Source organism: Octopus sinensis, linkage group LG27, assembly GCF_006345805.1.
Source record: "Octopus sinensis linkage group LG27, ASM634580v1, whole genome shotgun sequence".
NCBI classification, from domain to species: Eukaryota; Metazoa; Mollusca; class Cephalopoda; order Octopoda; family Octopodidae; genus Octopus; species Octopus sinensis.
The window spans coordinates 8,911,583-8,929,902 of record NC_043023.1 but is presented as its reverse complement, the minus strand read 5'-3'; the positions used below and the strand labels follow the sequence as shown (position 1 = coordinate 8,929,902).

The following is an 18,320-nucleotide window of genomic DNA, read 5'->3' as shown; positions in this document are numbered from 1 at the left end:
ACATGTCGAAAATTGTTGGACACTGCACGAGTGCGTGCAGAACGGTTTCGTCGCTCTGACCGCATCTCGGGCAGGTCGGCCCCGTGTTTCTCGAGCCGTGTCTGTAGAGCTTATCCCGAACGGGTAGCGCTTCTCGGTAACACTGCCAGGCCAGGGATCTCTGGAAGTTGTCCATGGGCCCTGGCCCGAAAGTCATCCTGAACAGGCGGGTCAGGTACTCCTCGTCGACGTCCAGGTTCGCCCCGAGCTCGTCGTCGTACCTCCCCTCCACTAATCCCCTATAGAATGCTTTGGTTGTGTTGAAGTCACTCAAGGTCGACCCAGGACGGCAGAGTTGCTTGAGAGCAACGCGACACTCGCGGTGCCAGGGATAGATAGATTGATGGATGGATAGATAGATATACAGATAAATAGACAAATAGATAGGTAGATAGATAGATAGATGGATGGATAGATAGATAGATAGATAGATAGATAGATAGATAGATAGATAGTAGGATAGATAGATAGATAGAAGGATAAAGAGATAGATAGATAGATAGATAAATAGATGGATAGATAGATAGATAGATAAATAGACAGATAGATAGATAGGTAGATAGATAGATAGATAGATGGATAGATAGATAGACAGATAGATAGATAGTTTGATAGATAGGTAGATAGATATATAGATGGATAGATAGATAGACAGATAGATAGACAGATAGATAGATAGTTTGATAGATAGGTAGATAGATAGATAGATGGATAGATAGATAGACAGATAGATAGATAGTTTGATAGATAGGTAGATAGATAGATCGAGAGATGGATGGATAGATAGATAGATAGATGAATAGATAGATAGATAGATAGATAGATGAATAGATAGATAGATAGATAGATAGATAGATAGATAGATAGATAGATAGATAGATAGATGGATAGATAGATGGATAGATAGATATATAGATATATACATGTCTCCAGTTCTAGTTTAGTCTTCTTTACCCTTTTTATCTCATTTATCAATAACTGCTCGTCGTTAATTTTATTCCTATTCTCATCCTTCTCTTTTGTTATAGTTTCAACATTGCATATCAGTGTCATCCTCCTCATCATCATCATTCCAAATATTAAGAGCACCATCAGTAAATCTTGTCATCATAATCATCGTCTGCGTCCTCGTAGTGGTCGTCACCATCATCGTCATTATGGTTATCATCATCATCACCATCATCATCATCATCTTTATCAGTCATAATCTTTATCCACACATGCAATGCCAGCAGACCGAAACAAATTCATCACTACCAAATCCCCCACCGTCAAAGCACAGAAAAAGCTAAGCGAATGAAAGTACGTGCAAAGAATCTGACTTAGATATTCTTACAGATAAATGACAAAGAAAACATCTCAATGGCAAATACCCAAAGAGAGCTAATGGTACCGATGTTGGCAAAGCCTGGTGACATCTGCCACGTGAATATAGATATCGATACATGAATTTTGTGAGATGCTATCAGCCTTTTCCAAAGCTTCACTCAAGACATGACACGAGACGTCCAGTGAGACGGTGAATCCCTTAACCGTGCAAGGCCCACCATTGTCGACGAACATTGGAAAGCGCTCCAGAAAAGCTATTAATATCTGCCTGAAATCAATGATCACTCGCCTTTAGTGATTCATCAAAAGTCAAATTTTAGTTTCTTGATCTGATGCAGCTCCATCCTTGGACCAATCAAGCGACTGATGGCAGCTTTGCTTTCACCCAGCTTTTATCCATTTACTTGGACGGTGTAAAGTACATCTCCGTCAACCATCATATTCCTTTTCAAACGGAGTTTTAAACATTCGATGAGATTCTGGTAGAAGTCTCTGTCTCCAATAGTTTCCATGTTCTCCGCCAAATACCTCTCGCTACTCTCTGTTCGTCAGCTCTTCTTAGTTCCCGTTCTTCTAAAAGTTTCCAACGGGTGACCGTTTACATACATACATGCATGTATACATACATACATACATAATACATACATACATACATACATACAGACATGCATACATACATACATACATACATGCATACATACATACATACATACATACATAATACATACATACATACATACAGACATGCATACATACATACATACATACATACATACATACATACATACATACATACATACATACATACATACATACTTACATATATATACATACATATATATACATACATATATATACATATATATATATATATATATATATATATATATATTTATATGGAGAGAGAGAGAGGGAGAGAGATGAGTGTATTTTTCCCTTGTTAACAATTAACAAGGATAAATAGATAAATAATTACCAGGGTAGTAAATTACATATATATATACTGGTCTGGCTACGCTGCATTGAAAAGGGGCAATACCCCGAAACGCGTCTGTAGCTGCCGGTCAAGTAGTGTGGAGCGACTGACCTCCCTTGTTCGAAGGTTATATGGATACAGTTTGTGTATCAAATAGCTAACTTGAGGCGATGGCCTCATGGAGCTAATAAGCGGACAGCTTTATTCTTATTTTTATAAGAATGCCATATTAGTATGGCGATAACTATTATATATATATATATATATATATATATATATATATATATATATATATATATATATATGTATGTTCATATATATAGATATATATATATATATACATAAATATATATATGTGACCTTAAAGTGACCATATACATACATACATATATATATATATATATATGCATAAACTTAGATATGTTTCGACCAAAGATTGGTCCAGGCCATGTCTAACTCAATGGCACCACTTTATAGGATTATCTAAATCCTGTTTAAGTCAAGTTTTGTTTATGCTCCATTCAAGTAGTGAATTTTTGTTGAGTGAGTTGTATCCAGGTATGGGTGGCTTTTCGGGTATTTCTTGAAGAAATCTGTCCAGACTCCGTTTAAAGTTGATTGGATCCTTTTCCTCTTTGATCTCTTTCGGCACAATGTTAAACAGGGCAGGGCCTGTTGAGGAAAATAAATTATGTTGCAGTGTAGCTATATGCTGTGATCCTGAATTGGGCAGGGGACGTATGGCCCGTGGTCCCAGCCTTTGATGAACCTTGAAAGTAATGCTCAGGTCGTTCGGGCAAAGTTGGCGGTATATTCTCCACATCGTACAAATGATGTACCGCTCACGGCGACACTGGAGAGAGTAGAGTTTCAAGGCTTTAAGGCGGTCCCAATAATCGAGAGCAGTCATGCCTTCAATTCGTTTAGTGAATGCCTTCTGGGGTGATTCAATCCCCGAGATGTTTTTTCTTGTATGGGGAGACCACAGTGGGCAGTAGTATTCGAGTGTGTCCGTACAAAGGAGGAGAAAAGTGGTATGATGACACCTTGTTCTCTGGACCGGAAGGTTCTTAAAGTCCAGGAACTCATCCTACGAGCTATATCGACCTAATTGTTGAAGTGGGCACTCCAACTAAGATTTTCATCAACAATTACGCCCAGGTCTCTGATATTGTTAGAGGCTGTGAGCGGTTCCCCTGATGGAAGAGAATATGGCTGCTTTAGTGTGGACTTTCTTCCAAAATGCATCAGCTCAAATTTTCCCTCGTTCCGTTGAATTTTGTTTTTGTCTGCCCATTGACTCACAGCATATAGATCAGACTGGAGTTGAGTTCGGTCCGCTTCTTCATTGATGATTTGCTGGAGCTTAGTGTCATCAGCAAAAACTTTCACTTTGCAGTAATGTACGACACTGGAAAGGTCATTTCTGTAAATTATAATGAGGAGCGGGCCCAAGAAAGTCTGGTGACTTTTTCTGGGCTTGAGTGGACTCCATCGACTACAATATGTTGTGTTCTATTCGCTAGGAAATACTTAATCCAGTGCAGAACTTTTGCATGGATTCCAACATTTGCCAATTTTGAAAGTAGGATCATTCGAAAATCTATCCAGATTAAAGGCTTTGTAAGCTGGATCAGTCTCGCTGATACATTTTTGTTGACTATATTTCTAAATATTTAATGTATTCCCATCTTTCTTTCTCGTCCTTCTTTTTAACATTCTCTAAACCCCATCCTCTTGCTATGTGTGTCTGTGAATGTGTGAAGATGCTCGAGAATATGAACTCCTGCGGTTGATATCATTGTTTCATATTATGCATGTGATTGAGGCAGCGTGCTGGTAGATGTGTAATCACGCTGGACAAAATCTTGAGCTGCATTTCGTCCGCTTTTGATTGCTGAGTTCAAATTCAACCGAAGTCGACTTCACTATTTATCTATTTGTAATCGATGATTCGACATAATCAGTTAGCACCCTCCGCCAGCATTCCAGGACGTGTGCCTACGATAGGAAGGATATTATATAAGTGTTGGTATGTGCATATCTATCTTTCTGTCACTGAGTCACCGGATAATTATTCATTCCTTTCATTTCCTTCATTATCTTTTCCCTTACTGTTTTCCTGTTGAATAAGAAATACTAAGCAGAACATAATGCATTTGTTTTATGCTTCCAAAGAATTTGACTGTTTACCGTCAGAAACACATTGGAATCAGAGGACGAGTTGGAGAAATGTTTGCATTTAGCAGAATCATGCATCTGACACTTTTAAAAATGTCCTCCTTCTCTAGGTCTTTCTCAGAAACCCCATTACACCTGTTTTGCTTACCCGTTGCAGGTGTCATCTACAGAAAGAGCCTCGAATATGTCTAGCATATGTCAGAATAAATCGTGTCAGGATGATGGTGACATCTACTTAGGGCATCCCTTCATCAATTTTCGAAATTCCGCAGCTGTTTTGCTCTTTTGCTGAACAGCGTATCTTCACTCGAATGTCGCGGCAAGCCATCCTGGTAGACAATAAAGAACATCCCTGACTTTGAGCTACTGTGTTCCACAAAGAGCTGCGCGAAGCGTTCCTTAAAAGCCGAAAACATCTGTATAAGCTAATGTAGCAGACAACTCAACCGATTATAGCCCCAGGTGGACATCTTCTCCATTTGGCTAATGACACACTGTCTGTGTCTGATTAGTATTTGCGAAAGGAAAAAAAACCCATTGCCATCTCTAGCCTTACGGGATACACACACACACCCGCGTTTCGATAACGAGTTGCTACCCAGAAATCAGGGCCTGTGTTTATTACGTAACACCAGCGACGGGAACCATAATATTAGGTCGCAAATAGAAGTAAGACACAAGTGGTGTGTCGCTTTGGCAGCTAGCGGAAATGTCATCCCGGAGCTATAAACAACAGTGGCATTATCCCCTATGGGACCGACATACATATATACTGTATATATCCTTCACAATATATATATGTATATTTCACTTCATAATTTTCTTGTAATTTCCGCTTCCAATTCTATTTTTTGTACCTCTATAATTTCATTGTCGTCATAAGCATCATGGCGATGAATGTGACCATCACCGTCCTCAACACAACATTCATTATCATCTCATCATCATAAACGACATCATCATTAGCATCATCGTCACCATCAGTCAACTTCGTCACAAGTCATCATTATCAATATCATCATAACCTTCACTTATCATTATCTTCATCTTCATCTAATTTTTGCACTTCTACTTCCTTTTCTTCTACATCTACATCCAGTTTATTAGACATATGCGTATTTAAAATTGTGTGACTAATCATTTTTATACCATTTCTTACCAATTCTCTTCCAACTTACAGATATCTAGCCAATAATGAAATCGCGATTATTAAACATGGATCGTTCGAAGGTCTCACCAATTTAAAAAAGTTGCAAGTTTGATCTTCCTGATATTATTAATCTAATTGTATCTTTCTACATATAATGTCTTCCCTTCTATCTTCGCTCTCTCTTTCATCATCTCTAACAGACCCTCACGGTGTCTGTGTGTGTGTATGTGTGTGTGTGTGTGTGTGTGTGTGTGTGTGTGTGTGCGTGCGTGGGTATGAAAATGATTAAGGATATGAGTGTTTGTGGTTTACGTTTGTGATGTGATTTATATAAATTAATGTGAACAACGTAACAATTAACAATTAACGATTAAAGACAAAATTCCCCAATACGGGGAAAGCCATGTAGGACGACCAAGGGGATCCAGAGATTCAGATCTAACAATATTCGACAATTGGGCATCAGTAATAAGAAGTAGAATACACGCCCAGGTGAATTCCTCCTGTATGATAAATAAATTGAAATATCCTATGGCAGAATTCGGACAGAAACAAAGACATTTTGACAACAAACGATACATATAGAGACAGTTGCGTTTATTAGATTTCACATTATAAAGCCTACAATTGTTTCTATTATATTAACATTGATAAAATCTTCAGTATACAGATGTAGTGGGAGCAACACTTAAGGTTGGTAACATAGATGCAAACACATAGTTACAATGCTTATATACACATACATATATCTATACATGAATAAAAAATATGACGAATCTGAATTGTAAACTGAATTCCGTTGCACTCAATAACATTTTTGTAATTGCAGGCAGAGAGGCAGATTTAAACATGCAGACTCTCTCTCTCTCTCTCTCTCTCTCTCTCTCTCTCTCTCTCACTCTCTCTCTCTCTCACACACACACACGCACAAGAACACACACGCACACACACACACACATACACAACCACAACACAATTTATAGTCATACACATGCTCACATACATATATATGTAAATATGTGTCACAAACGTATATATATATATACTATATATACACACGCAAATATATATACACATGTTCACAGATATATACACAAACATAAATATATATATATAGACGTATATATGTATATATACATATATATATATATATATATATATATATATATTATATATATATATATATATATATATAAATATATATATATATATATACACAAAATACCCCGTCAAATGAACGGTGCTAAGTTGTCAAACATTTAAACCAAATTTTCTCAAACAACTTGTCTGACCGTCCCATACGTCTTCTCTTTGAGAAACACTGATTTATCTAAAGTTGAGACACCAGCAGAAGAAGAAATAAAGATAGACGTATTCTCAATTCCAAGAAAAACGATTTTACAACTACACGTTCCCACGGCTTTTTCGATCGCATTCTTACCTAGAATCGATTTTTGTAATTTTTTCAAGATTTATGCACGCCCTCATAGTGTCGGTATCTTCATATCTATTTTGAGCGCAATCGGATGGAGGATGCCCAAGATCCTAGAAGACACACACACACACATACAGACAGAACGGATTTTATATAATAGACTAAAAAAATTTTTTTGGGGTTTGTCCATTCATAATAAATGAAAATAATAAGTTCGACTGTAGAGTAACTACTTCAAGGAGTATATCCATGCAGGGACACCGGATTACGTCCAAGACGGATGCTTCACCTCAGACTGTAAAGGGAGGTAACTAAATGAGTTTGGCAAATTTGTTTGTCACTCAACAGTAGTTGAAAAAGAAAATAGAAAATTGATGGACTGTGTATGAAATATGCATGCTTGGTGTTAAGGGAAGCAACCCCTATCAGCGCCATATTGTCGATTGTGCAACCAAAGAAAAACGATTTCCCACGGCTTTATCGATCGCATTCTCATCTGGAATCGATTCTTGTAATTTTTCCAAGACTTATACACGCCCTGATACCGTTGGTATCTACATATCAAAATTGAGTGCATGTGGATGGAGGATGTCGGAGATCTGAGAAGACACACAGACACATACACACGCACCCACACACGCATACGTACTTTCATATACGTGTGTTCGTCTTTTAGTTTTTTTATGAGCCAGTTGAACAAAACAGTGTGGTTTTTCAGTTTGCTGGAAATAACAGCCAAACCTCTCTCATATCATGGCCTTAATAGTTTTAAGGAAAGGGAAAAATAGAATTAATGGTTTTGATTTTGTTCGGATCTATGAAATTTAATATTATTTTAGCACAAACTCAGACACACAAATATAGACAGATTTAAGTATATATTTGTGTTCCCTCAAGATCACCAAATAACCAATGTTGGTGTTACACACACAGTAACTTAGTGGTTCGGCAAAGGATACCGAGAGAATAAGTGCTAGTCTTTCACCAAATAAATAATGCTGGGCTCGATTGGTTCGAATAAAGGATCTAGCATGCCCATTGTCATATTACAGAAAAAAGTACATGTTCAAACGTGTTACATACTCACCTCACCCCCCCCCGCACACACACACATATATATATATATATATATAGACACACACACAAATATATACATATATATATATTGTATATGGGTGTATGTGTTTACCAATCTGTCTGGCGATTGATAGATATATTGGTAAAGTGATAGATAGATAGATAGGTAGGTAGATAGATAGATAGATGAATAGATAGATAGATGGATAGATAGATGGATAGATAGATAGATGGATAGATAGATATATAGATATATACATGTCTCCAGTTCTAGTTTAGTCTTCTTTACCCTTTTTATCTCATTTATCAATAACTGCTCGTCGTTAATTCTATTCCTATTCTCATCCTTCTCTTTTGTTATAGTTTCAACTTTGTATATCAGCGTCATCCTCCTCATCATCATCATTCCAAATATTAAGAGCACCATTAGTAAATATTGTTATCATAATCATCATCTGCGTCCTTGTAGTGGTCATCATTATCATAGTCATGATGATCATCGTCATCATCACCATCATCATCATCACCATCCTTATCAGTCATAATCTTAAACCACACATGCAATGCCAGCAGACCGAAACAACCTCATCACTACCAAGTCCGTCACCATCAATGCCCTCATCATAATAATTATCGCTTTCATCATCATTTAACACAATGCCATACATCTTCATTGTTATCTTCATAATCTTCAGTTATCATTTTCATAATCGTCTTCACCAAAATGTCTCACTTCTACTTATTTTTCTTCTATTTCAGCAGCTAATTCATTGGATATAATATTTGAAATATATGACTAATCACTTCTATGTTTTTTCTTCTTGAATTATCTTTCAGGGATCTATCCCGTAATGCAATCGAGAAAATTGAAAATGGATCGTTTGCAAATCTTCCGAAATTAGAACAGATGTAAGTTGAACCAGTCTTGTTCATACTGTATTCCTGAGTATATATTTCCTCAAATTTAATATCTTTCCATCTTTCTTTCTTAACCTTCATTTGCCCTTCCCTAACTCACATTATCTCTCTCTCTCTATATATATGTATCTGAGTTGAGCGTGTTTGTGTGTGACGATGTGCGTGAACATAAGTCTTTGTGTTCTACATCACTGTTTGGTATATTGTGAAAAGTGCGTATATAGTCATATGTATATTTATGCCTGAAATGTGTGGATAAATATATATTCCTTCAATGTTTCGTCTTGGGCAGGAGATATTAAACAATTCTGTGATGATATCACGTTGTAATTTTACCTCGATAAATGAGCAAAAGCTACATTTATCAAAGGGAAAACGACCGAAACATCCTGCGGAATGTCATAAAGGAATTAGAACCAGCGGAGAGATACATGTACTTATCGGTAGTTGAAGTGGACATGATCAAATATTCAGTGATGAGGGAAAGGATCAGAATAGAATATTATCGCAGGGTAAAAGCAATATTCAAAGCAAAGCTGAATGCAACAAACAGGATCGAAGTTGCCCGAGGAATTATAGCAAAAGGCCTGAATCATACCTCTCTCAGACACTAGGAAACCCCAAAATGGCAGCAACTCAAAAGATAGCGCTAATGGGAACCGCCCATACCCTACGTAAAATACTATGTGTTTAATTTTAAGTTTTAAAACAAACTCATATTCTTTGAACATCATTATGGTCATCTCCTTCATGAAATCCCCAAACACCGCATTTTTTTCCTTATCTTCATGCATTTAATTCCGTCGATATATTAAAACTGTTACGGCAAGTCTCTTCTATTATTGAATGTGCTGATATGATTTCTCGTGTCACACCGCATTCTTATGAGCCGCCACCACAAAAACCTATTTCCATTTGAAGAAAAGACTGATGCAATGAATACCTTATATATAGGTCGTCTAGGCTGGAGCTTTGATACCATAAAATAATCCACGAATGAAATGTGTATCACCGAATCAAAACAAAGCAATTCTGTCACAATACACTACATGCATCTCCCAGAGGCAGATATAAATAAATTGTATGTCCCACGTGAGGATGAAAGAGCGTGCAGAAGCTTCTGCCACTCTCGTAAAATAAGAGTAACCATAAGGTTAGATGACAAACAAAATAGCATAGACTCTCTATTAGTATGAAAGTAGTAAGACATACACATCTTTCTTTTTCAGTAACTTACTAAATCTTTCTTGCCACTTGTCACAGTGAGGTGTTGTGGCGCTACCCAAATCAGGCTTTTCATCACATACCTGTGAAGCCAAGAAATACTCCACCGCACTCCAATTCCGTGATGTATTGCCCTCGTACCGAAAGCCTCGCTAACGCAACATCTAATCACAGAGAACCAAGCTTTCTCTGAGGCTGCTTATGAAGTGCTTCAAATTGTATTTTCCACTCAGGACTACGTTGTTCAGCCGTTTTCATAGGAAATCGCTTCCTTCTCTTCAATGAGGATATTGAAATGTCATGTACCTAGAACTGCCAAGTGATCCATGGCGGATGCTCTATATTTTACTCCAGGTCTTAAAATTACCGGGAGACATCACATGTCCACTGTAGATAGTCGCCTTTAAGAAACCTTGTTGCATTCACAATTAGATTATGTGTCACTCCGGTAAAATTTGAACACCTTCCCCAGGTTTTTCACTGTCTTCTAGATGACGAATAGTAAGTAACCGCTACTGACTGAGGAATACCTGCTTGTAAGGCCAATATTATTGACTGACGAAGCTGAAACTCATGTGACTCCCAGTCATAAAATACTCAAGTAATTTTAGGATCGCCCATGCCATTATGGCAGATGTTGTAAAGAAAGACTACGTCAAGACTACGACTACCAGTACTCCATCTTCCTCGGTATGACTCAGCTCACAGGTGCAGTTTAGTATTCCCCCACTTTTCACTATATTTACTTGGGTGGTGTGGATTTCTCTGTCACTCCACCCTCAACGTCATTTTAAATGGAATTTTAAGGCTTCGATGAGAGTTTGATCGTATTATCACTCTCTCTTCAACCGTTCTGTATTCTCCACCACACTACCTCTCTGCTTATAGCCTGTTCGCCAGGACCTCTTAGTTCCAGTTGAATTGAATGGTTCCAACAAGCAAAAGTTGTTGTAGTTTACTGCGATCCAGCCTCTGGAAACAGGACCGAGTTCTTTCTCGACATTGCCGTGACCCCACCTTTTATCAGGGCTAAGAATCATCTCGTTCTTCTTCCCTTTGTTGTAGACACCTGCCATTGCACTCACTGCTATTTATGGCAAATAATTTTAAACTGCGTAAGGCTGATCCTCAAGCCATGGCGACATCTAACCCGGCATCTCGAATACCGCAACAATTTTCCACCATTTGTAGAACGGCGTGGTTTCATTCGAGTGTTGCCGCAAGCCGTCCACGTAGACGGTTAAGAGCTTCATAGTCAATGGACCACTAATCTCCACAAACTGATGCACGTAGTGTTCCCTAAAGGCCGCAAATATCTGCTTAGAATCGAAGAGAACGCATCTCACCTGATTCATCAACACCAAATTGTTTTCCGTTGCCACGTTGCACCTACGCTCATTCGCCCATATGTCAGACATTGTCATTAAAGCATGCAAAAATGAAAACAATCCTCGTGTTTACCGTTGGAGAAGCGGACAAAATTCAATCTCGTCGGTGGCAGCGCCACTTGCAGTGTATTTGGTAGACCCTTTATTCTCTCTAGAGTGTGTTTCTGTGTAGAAATATATATAAATTTATATGTATATAATTCATATTTGTGTGTGTGTGTATCTGTGTTCCTGAGCTTAAATCTTTTCCCCTACCACTTCATTTACTTATATATAAGTTCACATATATTTCATATATAGTTCACATGGAGAAGTTATTACCTTCCTAATTCTAATTGATTCTTTATAGCTCTTTTAACGGTTAAACAAACAGAAATTGGAATTTATGCTGCAACATTCAAAATTTTCATCAAGTTCAATTTATATTTCCATGGGACGTAGATTTCATGAATATCAATGTTAATATTAAAACTAACGAAATCATAATACTCAATCATTAGTTTAAACCAAGTGCATTTAAAGAACGGTTTAAATGCAACAAAATTTATTGTTGGAATTCCGTGTTACGTAGAGTTTTGCATTTCAACGGAGGGGAAAATATCTAAATTTATTTATAAATAAATAAAGAGGTAGCGATAAAATGAATTAAGGTCATCAAGAAAAATGGACACACAAGCATGAAATATCTATCTATCTATCTATCTATCTATCTATCTATCTATCTATCTATCTATCTATCTATCTATCTATCTATCTATACACACACACATACACACACACACACACACACACATATATATATATATGTATATATATATATATATATCTATATATAAAATCTCTCTATATAAATCTATATATAAAACTGAAATGCGTTTCCACCGTTTGGATCGCTTTCAAGGCCACTACATCCCGTCTGATTGACTCCAAAATTTACAGGGACATGTAAAATGAGGTGACGATACCCGTGGGCTACCTTAGAAATCCCTATCTTAAAAGGTGTCGCTGATAGGGACAAAAACATACTTTGACAAGTCCTCTCACGTTCTTTAATGTATCTGTCTTACTCAACTCACTCTCGCTATTTCCTCTCTTCCCAGCACTTTATCACTCACTCTATTTCCTCCCTTCCCATAACTTTCACTTATGTATCTGTCTGCATTCATAGAGAGAATTATCATCGCCACAACCAACACATGACAACAAATATTATGAATCTCGCCATCGCATTCTATTGTCTGCCTGTCGACGCGCCGATTGAGCAAATACAAACAGAGCACACCAACGTGCGTTCGTGTTCTGGTGATAACATAGGTTTTTCGTATCCATTACATTTTAACATTTATTTAGAACCCTGCAAATATTTCGTGCTAAATTTTCATTTTTTACTACTTTATTATTTCTTCTTAAATTGATGCTTTTATTAAAATTAATTCTAATTGTCTGGGTCAACAGTTCGTTTCCTCGGAGGATATGGAAATTCCTATTACCCGTCAGAGAAATAACTCCAGCAGCTCACAACTATTTCAACAAAGACAAGATTACCTGCTTACCAGTCGAATTCAGCGTCAACGCTCACGTATCAGACTCCAACACACACACACACATACACACACACACACACACACACACACACACACACACACACACACACACACACATACACACAAATATACATATATATATATATAATGTGTGCATTATGTGGTCGGTTGAGCTGAAAATATGCACACCTATGTTAAAAGTGCTGGCAAGTTTGCATGACAACTATTTTTTTTCCTCAAATGAAAGGCGTGACATCTAGGACAAAATTTCTCATCTTATAAAATGTGGCCCCAGAAGACCCAAATGAAATCGGGTTATATTAACCAAAATGTGAAAAGGGGTCTAAATGGGGCTGGAAGAGGATTAAAATTTAAAGGAGCGGGTGTTTAGCAATTCTCTGTTACATCAAGCTAAAAAATTTGCGCCAGCCTTTTAATCGTCAATGTGTTGCCGTCCATGATAAAGAAGTTTTGTATGCTTGCCATGGTGAGTCTACTGTCATGAGAAAGAATCACTTAAAAAATTGGTGTTTACCAATTTTCTTTTACATCAAGTTCAAAATTTTACGCCCGCCGTTAAACTGTCAATGCGTTGCTGTCCATCGTTATGAAATGCCAGCCATGGTGACTCTACTATCCTCAGATTCTATCCCTTCAAACTTGGGTTTCCAATATTTTTTTATTTTTATTCAGCTCGCAAGTTCGTCTGTCCCTTTTAAATGTTAGTGTTTTGCTGTCTGCATTGAAGCAGAACTTTCCGTTGTTACTGCCTGATATTTATGATTGATCTTTCTAAATATTTGATTTCTCAACTTACTCAAGATCTTTTGTTGTTTATAAATGGGAGAGAGAGAGATAAAGATAGAGAGTAAGAGAAAGCGAGGGAGAGACCGAGAGAAAGGAAGAGTAAGAGAGTGGGAAAGTGAGAGAGATGGGAGAGATAGAGAGTCGGGGAGATAATAAACAACTGGAGATCCCAAAACAATGGTGTGCGTGCGGTTGTGTATGTAAGAATGTGCAATTGTGTGTGTGTGTGTTGAGAGGGGCTAATGAATATGATGTGTGGATGTATGCGTGCGTAGCTGTGTGCGTCTGTAGTGTGTGGGTGTGTGGACGATTGTGTATGGGTGTGTAGATGATGTTTTGTTGTCTGGGGGTTGGAAAGTGGTTAGTGCTAGTACAAGCACAGACACACGAATATAGACAGATTTATGTATATATTTGTGTTCCCTCAAGATCACCTAATAACCAATGTTGATGTTTCACACCCTGTAACTTAGTGGTCCGGCAAAAGACACCGAGAGAATAAGTGCAAGTCTTTCAACAAATAAATGCTGGGCTCGATTGCTTCGAATAAAGGCCCTAGCATGGCCATTGTCTAATTACTGAAAAAAGTACATGTATAAACGTGTTACATACACATACACACGTATATATATATATACAAACATAAAAATATATACATATATATATATTGGTATATGTGTGTATGTGTTTACCTATCTATCTGGCGATTGATAGATATATTGATAAAGTGATAGATAGATAGATATGTAGGTAGATAGATAGATAGATAGATTCATGGATAGATATATAGATAGATTCATAGATGGATAGATAGATAGATAGATAGATTGATGGATAGATAGATAGATACCTGTCTCCAGTTCTAGTTTAATCTTCTTTACCCTTTTTATCTCATTTATCAATTACTGCTCGTCGTTAATTTTATTCCTATTCTCATCCTTCTATTTTGTTATAGTTTCAACTTTGCATATCAGCGTCATCCTCCTCATCATCATCATTCCAAATATTTAGAGCACCATCAGTAAATATTGTCATCATAATCATCGTCTGCGTCCGCGTGGTGGTCGACACCATCATCGTTATCATCATCATCGTTATCATCACCATCATCATCATCCATGTCATAATCTGGAACCACAGATGCAATGCCAGCAGACCGAAACAACTTCATCACTACCAAATCCGTTATCATTAATTCCCTCATCATAATAATTATCGCTTTCATCATCACTCAACACAATGCCATACATCTTCATTAGTATCTTCATAATCTTCACTTATCATTTTCATAATCGTCTTCACCAAAATGTCTCACTTCTACTAATTTTTCTTCTATCTCAGCAGCTAATTCATTGGACATAATATTTGAAATATATGACTAATCACTTCTATGTTTTTTCTTCATGAATTACCTTTCAGAGATCTATCCAATAATGCAATCGTGAAAATTGAAAATGGATCGTTTGCAAATCTTCCATACTTATTTGAAGTGTAAGTTGAACTAGTCTTTTTCATACTTTCTTCCTGAGTATATATTTCCTCAAATTTAATATCTTTCCATCTTTCTTTCTGAACCTTCTTTTGCCCTTCTCTACCTCACATTGTCTCTCTCTCTATATATATATGTATGTGAGTGTGTGTAAGTTGAGTGTGTTTGTGTGTGACGGTGTGCGTTTTCATAAGTCTTTGTGTTCTACATCATTGTTTGGTATATTGTGAAAAGTGCGTGTATAGTCATATGTATATTTATTCCTGAAATGTGTGGATAAATATATAGTCCTTTAATGTTTCGTCTTGGGCGGGAGATACTAAACAATTCTTTGATGATATCACGTTGCAATTTTACCTCGATAAATGAGCAAAAGCTACATTTATCAAAGGAAAAACGACAGAAACATCCCGCAGAATGTCATAAAGGAATTAGAACCAGCGGAGAGATATATGTACTTATCGGTATTTGAATGGACATGATCAAATATTCAGTGATGAGGGAAAGGATCAGAATAGAATATTATCGAAGGTTAAAAGCAATATTCAAGACAGAGCTGAATGCAAGAAACAGGATCGAAGTGATCAGTACTTTTGCTATACCAGGCGTGACTTACAGTTTCAATATCATTAACTGGTCAATTATCGAAATATGTAATCTTGACAGAAAAATATGAAAATAGTTGACAATGCATAGAATGCACCACCCTAAAGAAGATGTAGAACGATTTTACCTGCCAAGAAAAGAGGGTGGCCGTAACATTTACAACTGGAATTAACAATGCAGAGTGACACAATTGACCGAAACACCTACCAAAACAACTCTCATGACTGGATGTTAAAACTAGTCTCAAAGCACGAAAGTAAGAAAGTGTCATACAAAGTAACAAAACATGCAAAGGAATATCTAAGTGAATTCCAAATACAACAAATCCCAGAATTAGACCTACTAGAAGCAAGCTCAGAAAAAGCTAAACGAATGAAAGTACATACAAAGAATCTGACTTAGATATTCTTACAGATAAATGTCAAAGAAAACATCTCAATGGCAAATACCCAAAGAGAGCTAATAGTACCGATGTGGATAAAGCCATTACCCATCAATGGTTAGTGTTTTCTGGCTTAGACTCAGACACAGACAGATTTAATATAGCAGCTCAAGATCAAGGCATACCTACAAGAAACTACTATATTAAAGAACGGCAGTCAACCAGCATGTCTTGTATGTAAACAACAAAATGAAACCATTGATCATGTTGTCTCCATGTGCAGTCTTCTTGTGCATAGAGAATATCTCAACAGGCATGATTGAGCAGCATATCATATTCACTGGTTAATTTGAAAAAACATAGACGTGCCACATGATACAATCTGTGGTCATAGTTGCCCGAGGAATTATAGTAAAAGGCCTGAATCATACCTATCTCAGATACTAGGAAACCCCAAAATGGCAGCAACTCAAAAGATAGCGCTAATGGGAACCGCCCATACCTTACGTAATATACTGCGTATTTAATTTTAAGTTTTAAAACAGACTCATATTCTTTGAACATCATTATCGTCATCTCCTTCATGAAATTCCCAAACACCGCATTTTTTTCCTTATCTTCCTGCATTTAATTCCGTCGATATATTAAAACTGTTATGGCTAGTCTCTTCTATTATTGAATGTGCTGATATGATTTCTCGCGTCACACCGCATTCTTATGAGCCACCACCACAAAAACCTACTTCCATTTGAAGAAAAGACTGATGCAATGAATACCTTATATATAGGTCCTCTAGGCTGAAGCTTTGATACCATAAAATGATCCACGAATGAGATGTGTATCACCGAATCAAAACAAAGCAATTCTGTCACAATACACTACATGCATCTCCCAGAGGCAGATATAAATAAACTATACGTCCCACGTGAGGATGTAAGAGTGCACAGAAGCCTCTGTCACTCTCGTAAAATAAGAGTAACCATAAGGTTAGATGACAAACAAAAGAAAAGCATAGACTCTCTATTAGTATGAAAGTAGTATGACATCCACACCTTTCTTTTTCAGTAATTTCCTAAACCTTTCTTGCCACTTGTCACAGTGAGGTGTTGTGGTGCTACCCAAATCAGGTTTTTCATCACATACCTGTAAAGACAAGAAATTCTCCACCGCCCTCCAATTCCGTGATGTATTGCCCTCGTACCTAAAACCTCGCTAACGCAACATCTAATCACAGAGAACCAAGATTTCTCTGAGGCTGCTTATGAAGTGCTTTAAATTGTATTTTCCACCCAGGACTACGCTGCTCAGCCTTTTTCACAGGAAATCGCTTCCTTCACTTCAATGAGGATATTGAAATGTCATGTACGGAGAACTGCCAAATGATCCATGGCGGATGCTCTATTTTTAACTCCAGGTCTTAAAATTACTGGGAGACATCACATGGCCACTGTGATAGTCGCCTTTCAGAATCCTTGTTGCTTTCACAATTAGATTACGTGTCACTCCGGTTAAATTTAAATACCTTCCCCAGGTTTTTCACTGTCTTCTAGATGATGGATAGTAAGTGACCGCTACTGACTGAGGAATACCTGCTTCTAAGGCCAACTTTGTTGACTGACGAAGTTGAAACTCATGTAACTCCCTGTCATAAACTACTCAAGTAATTTTAGGATCGTCCATGCCATTATGGCAGATGTTGTAAAGAAAGTTAGGTCAAGACTACGACTACAAGTACTCCATCTTCCTCGGTATGACTCAGCTTACAGGTGCAGTTT

The 18,320-nt window shown here is 37.3% G+C and overlaps 1 protein-coding gene across 1 annotated transcript in view; it reads left to right on the top strand.

Moving 5' to 3' along the window:
• Positions 1–18,320, top strand: part of LOC115225511 (leucine-rich repeat-containing protein egg-6-like) — a 72,441-nt gene that overhangs the window by 20,022 nt on the left and 34,099 nt on the right. The window contains exons 5-6 of the mRNA XM_036513861.1: positions 9,025–9,096; positions 15,488–15,559. Of these exons, the coding sequence (XP_036369754.1) occupies positions 9,025–9,096; positions 15,488–15,559 (144 nt within the window). The remainder of the gene's footprint in view (positions 1–9,024; positions 9,097–15,487; positions 15,560–18,320) is intronic.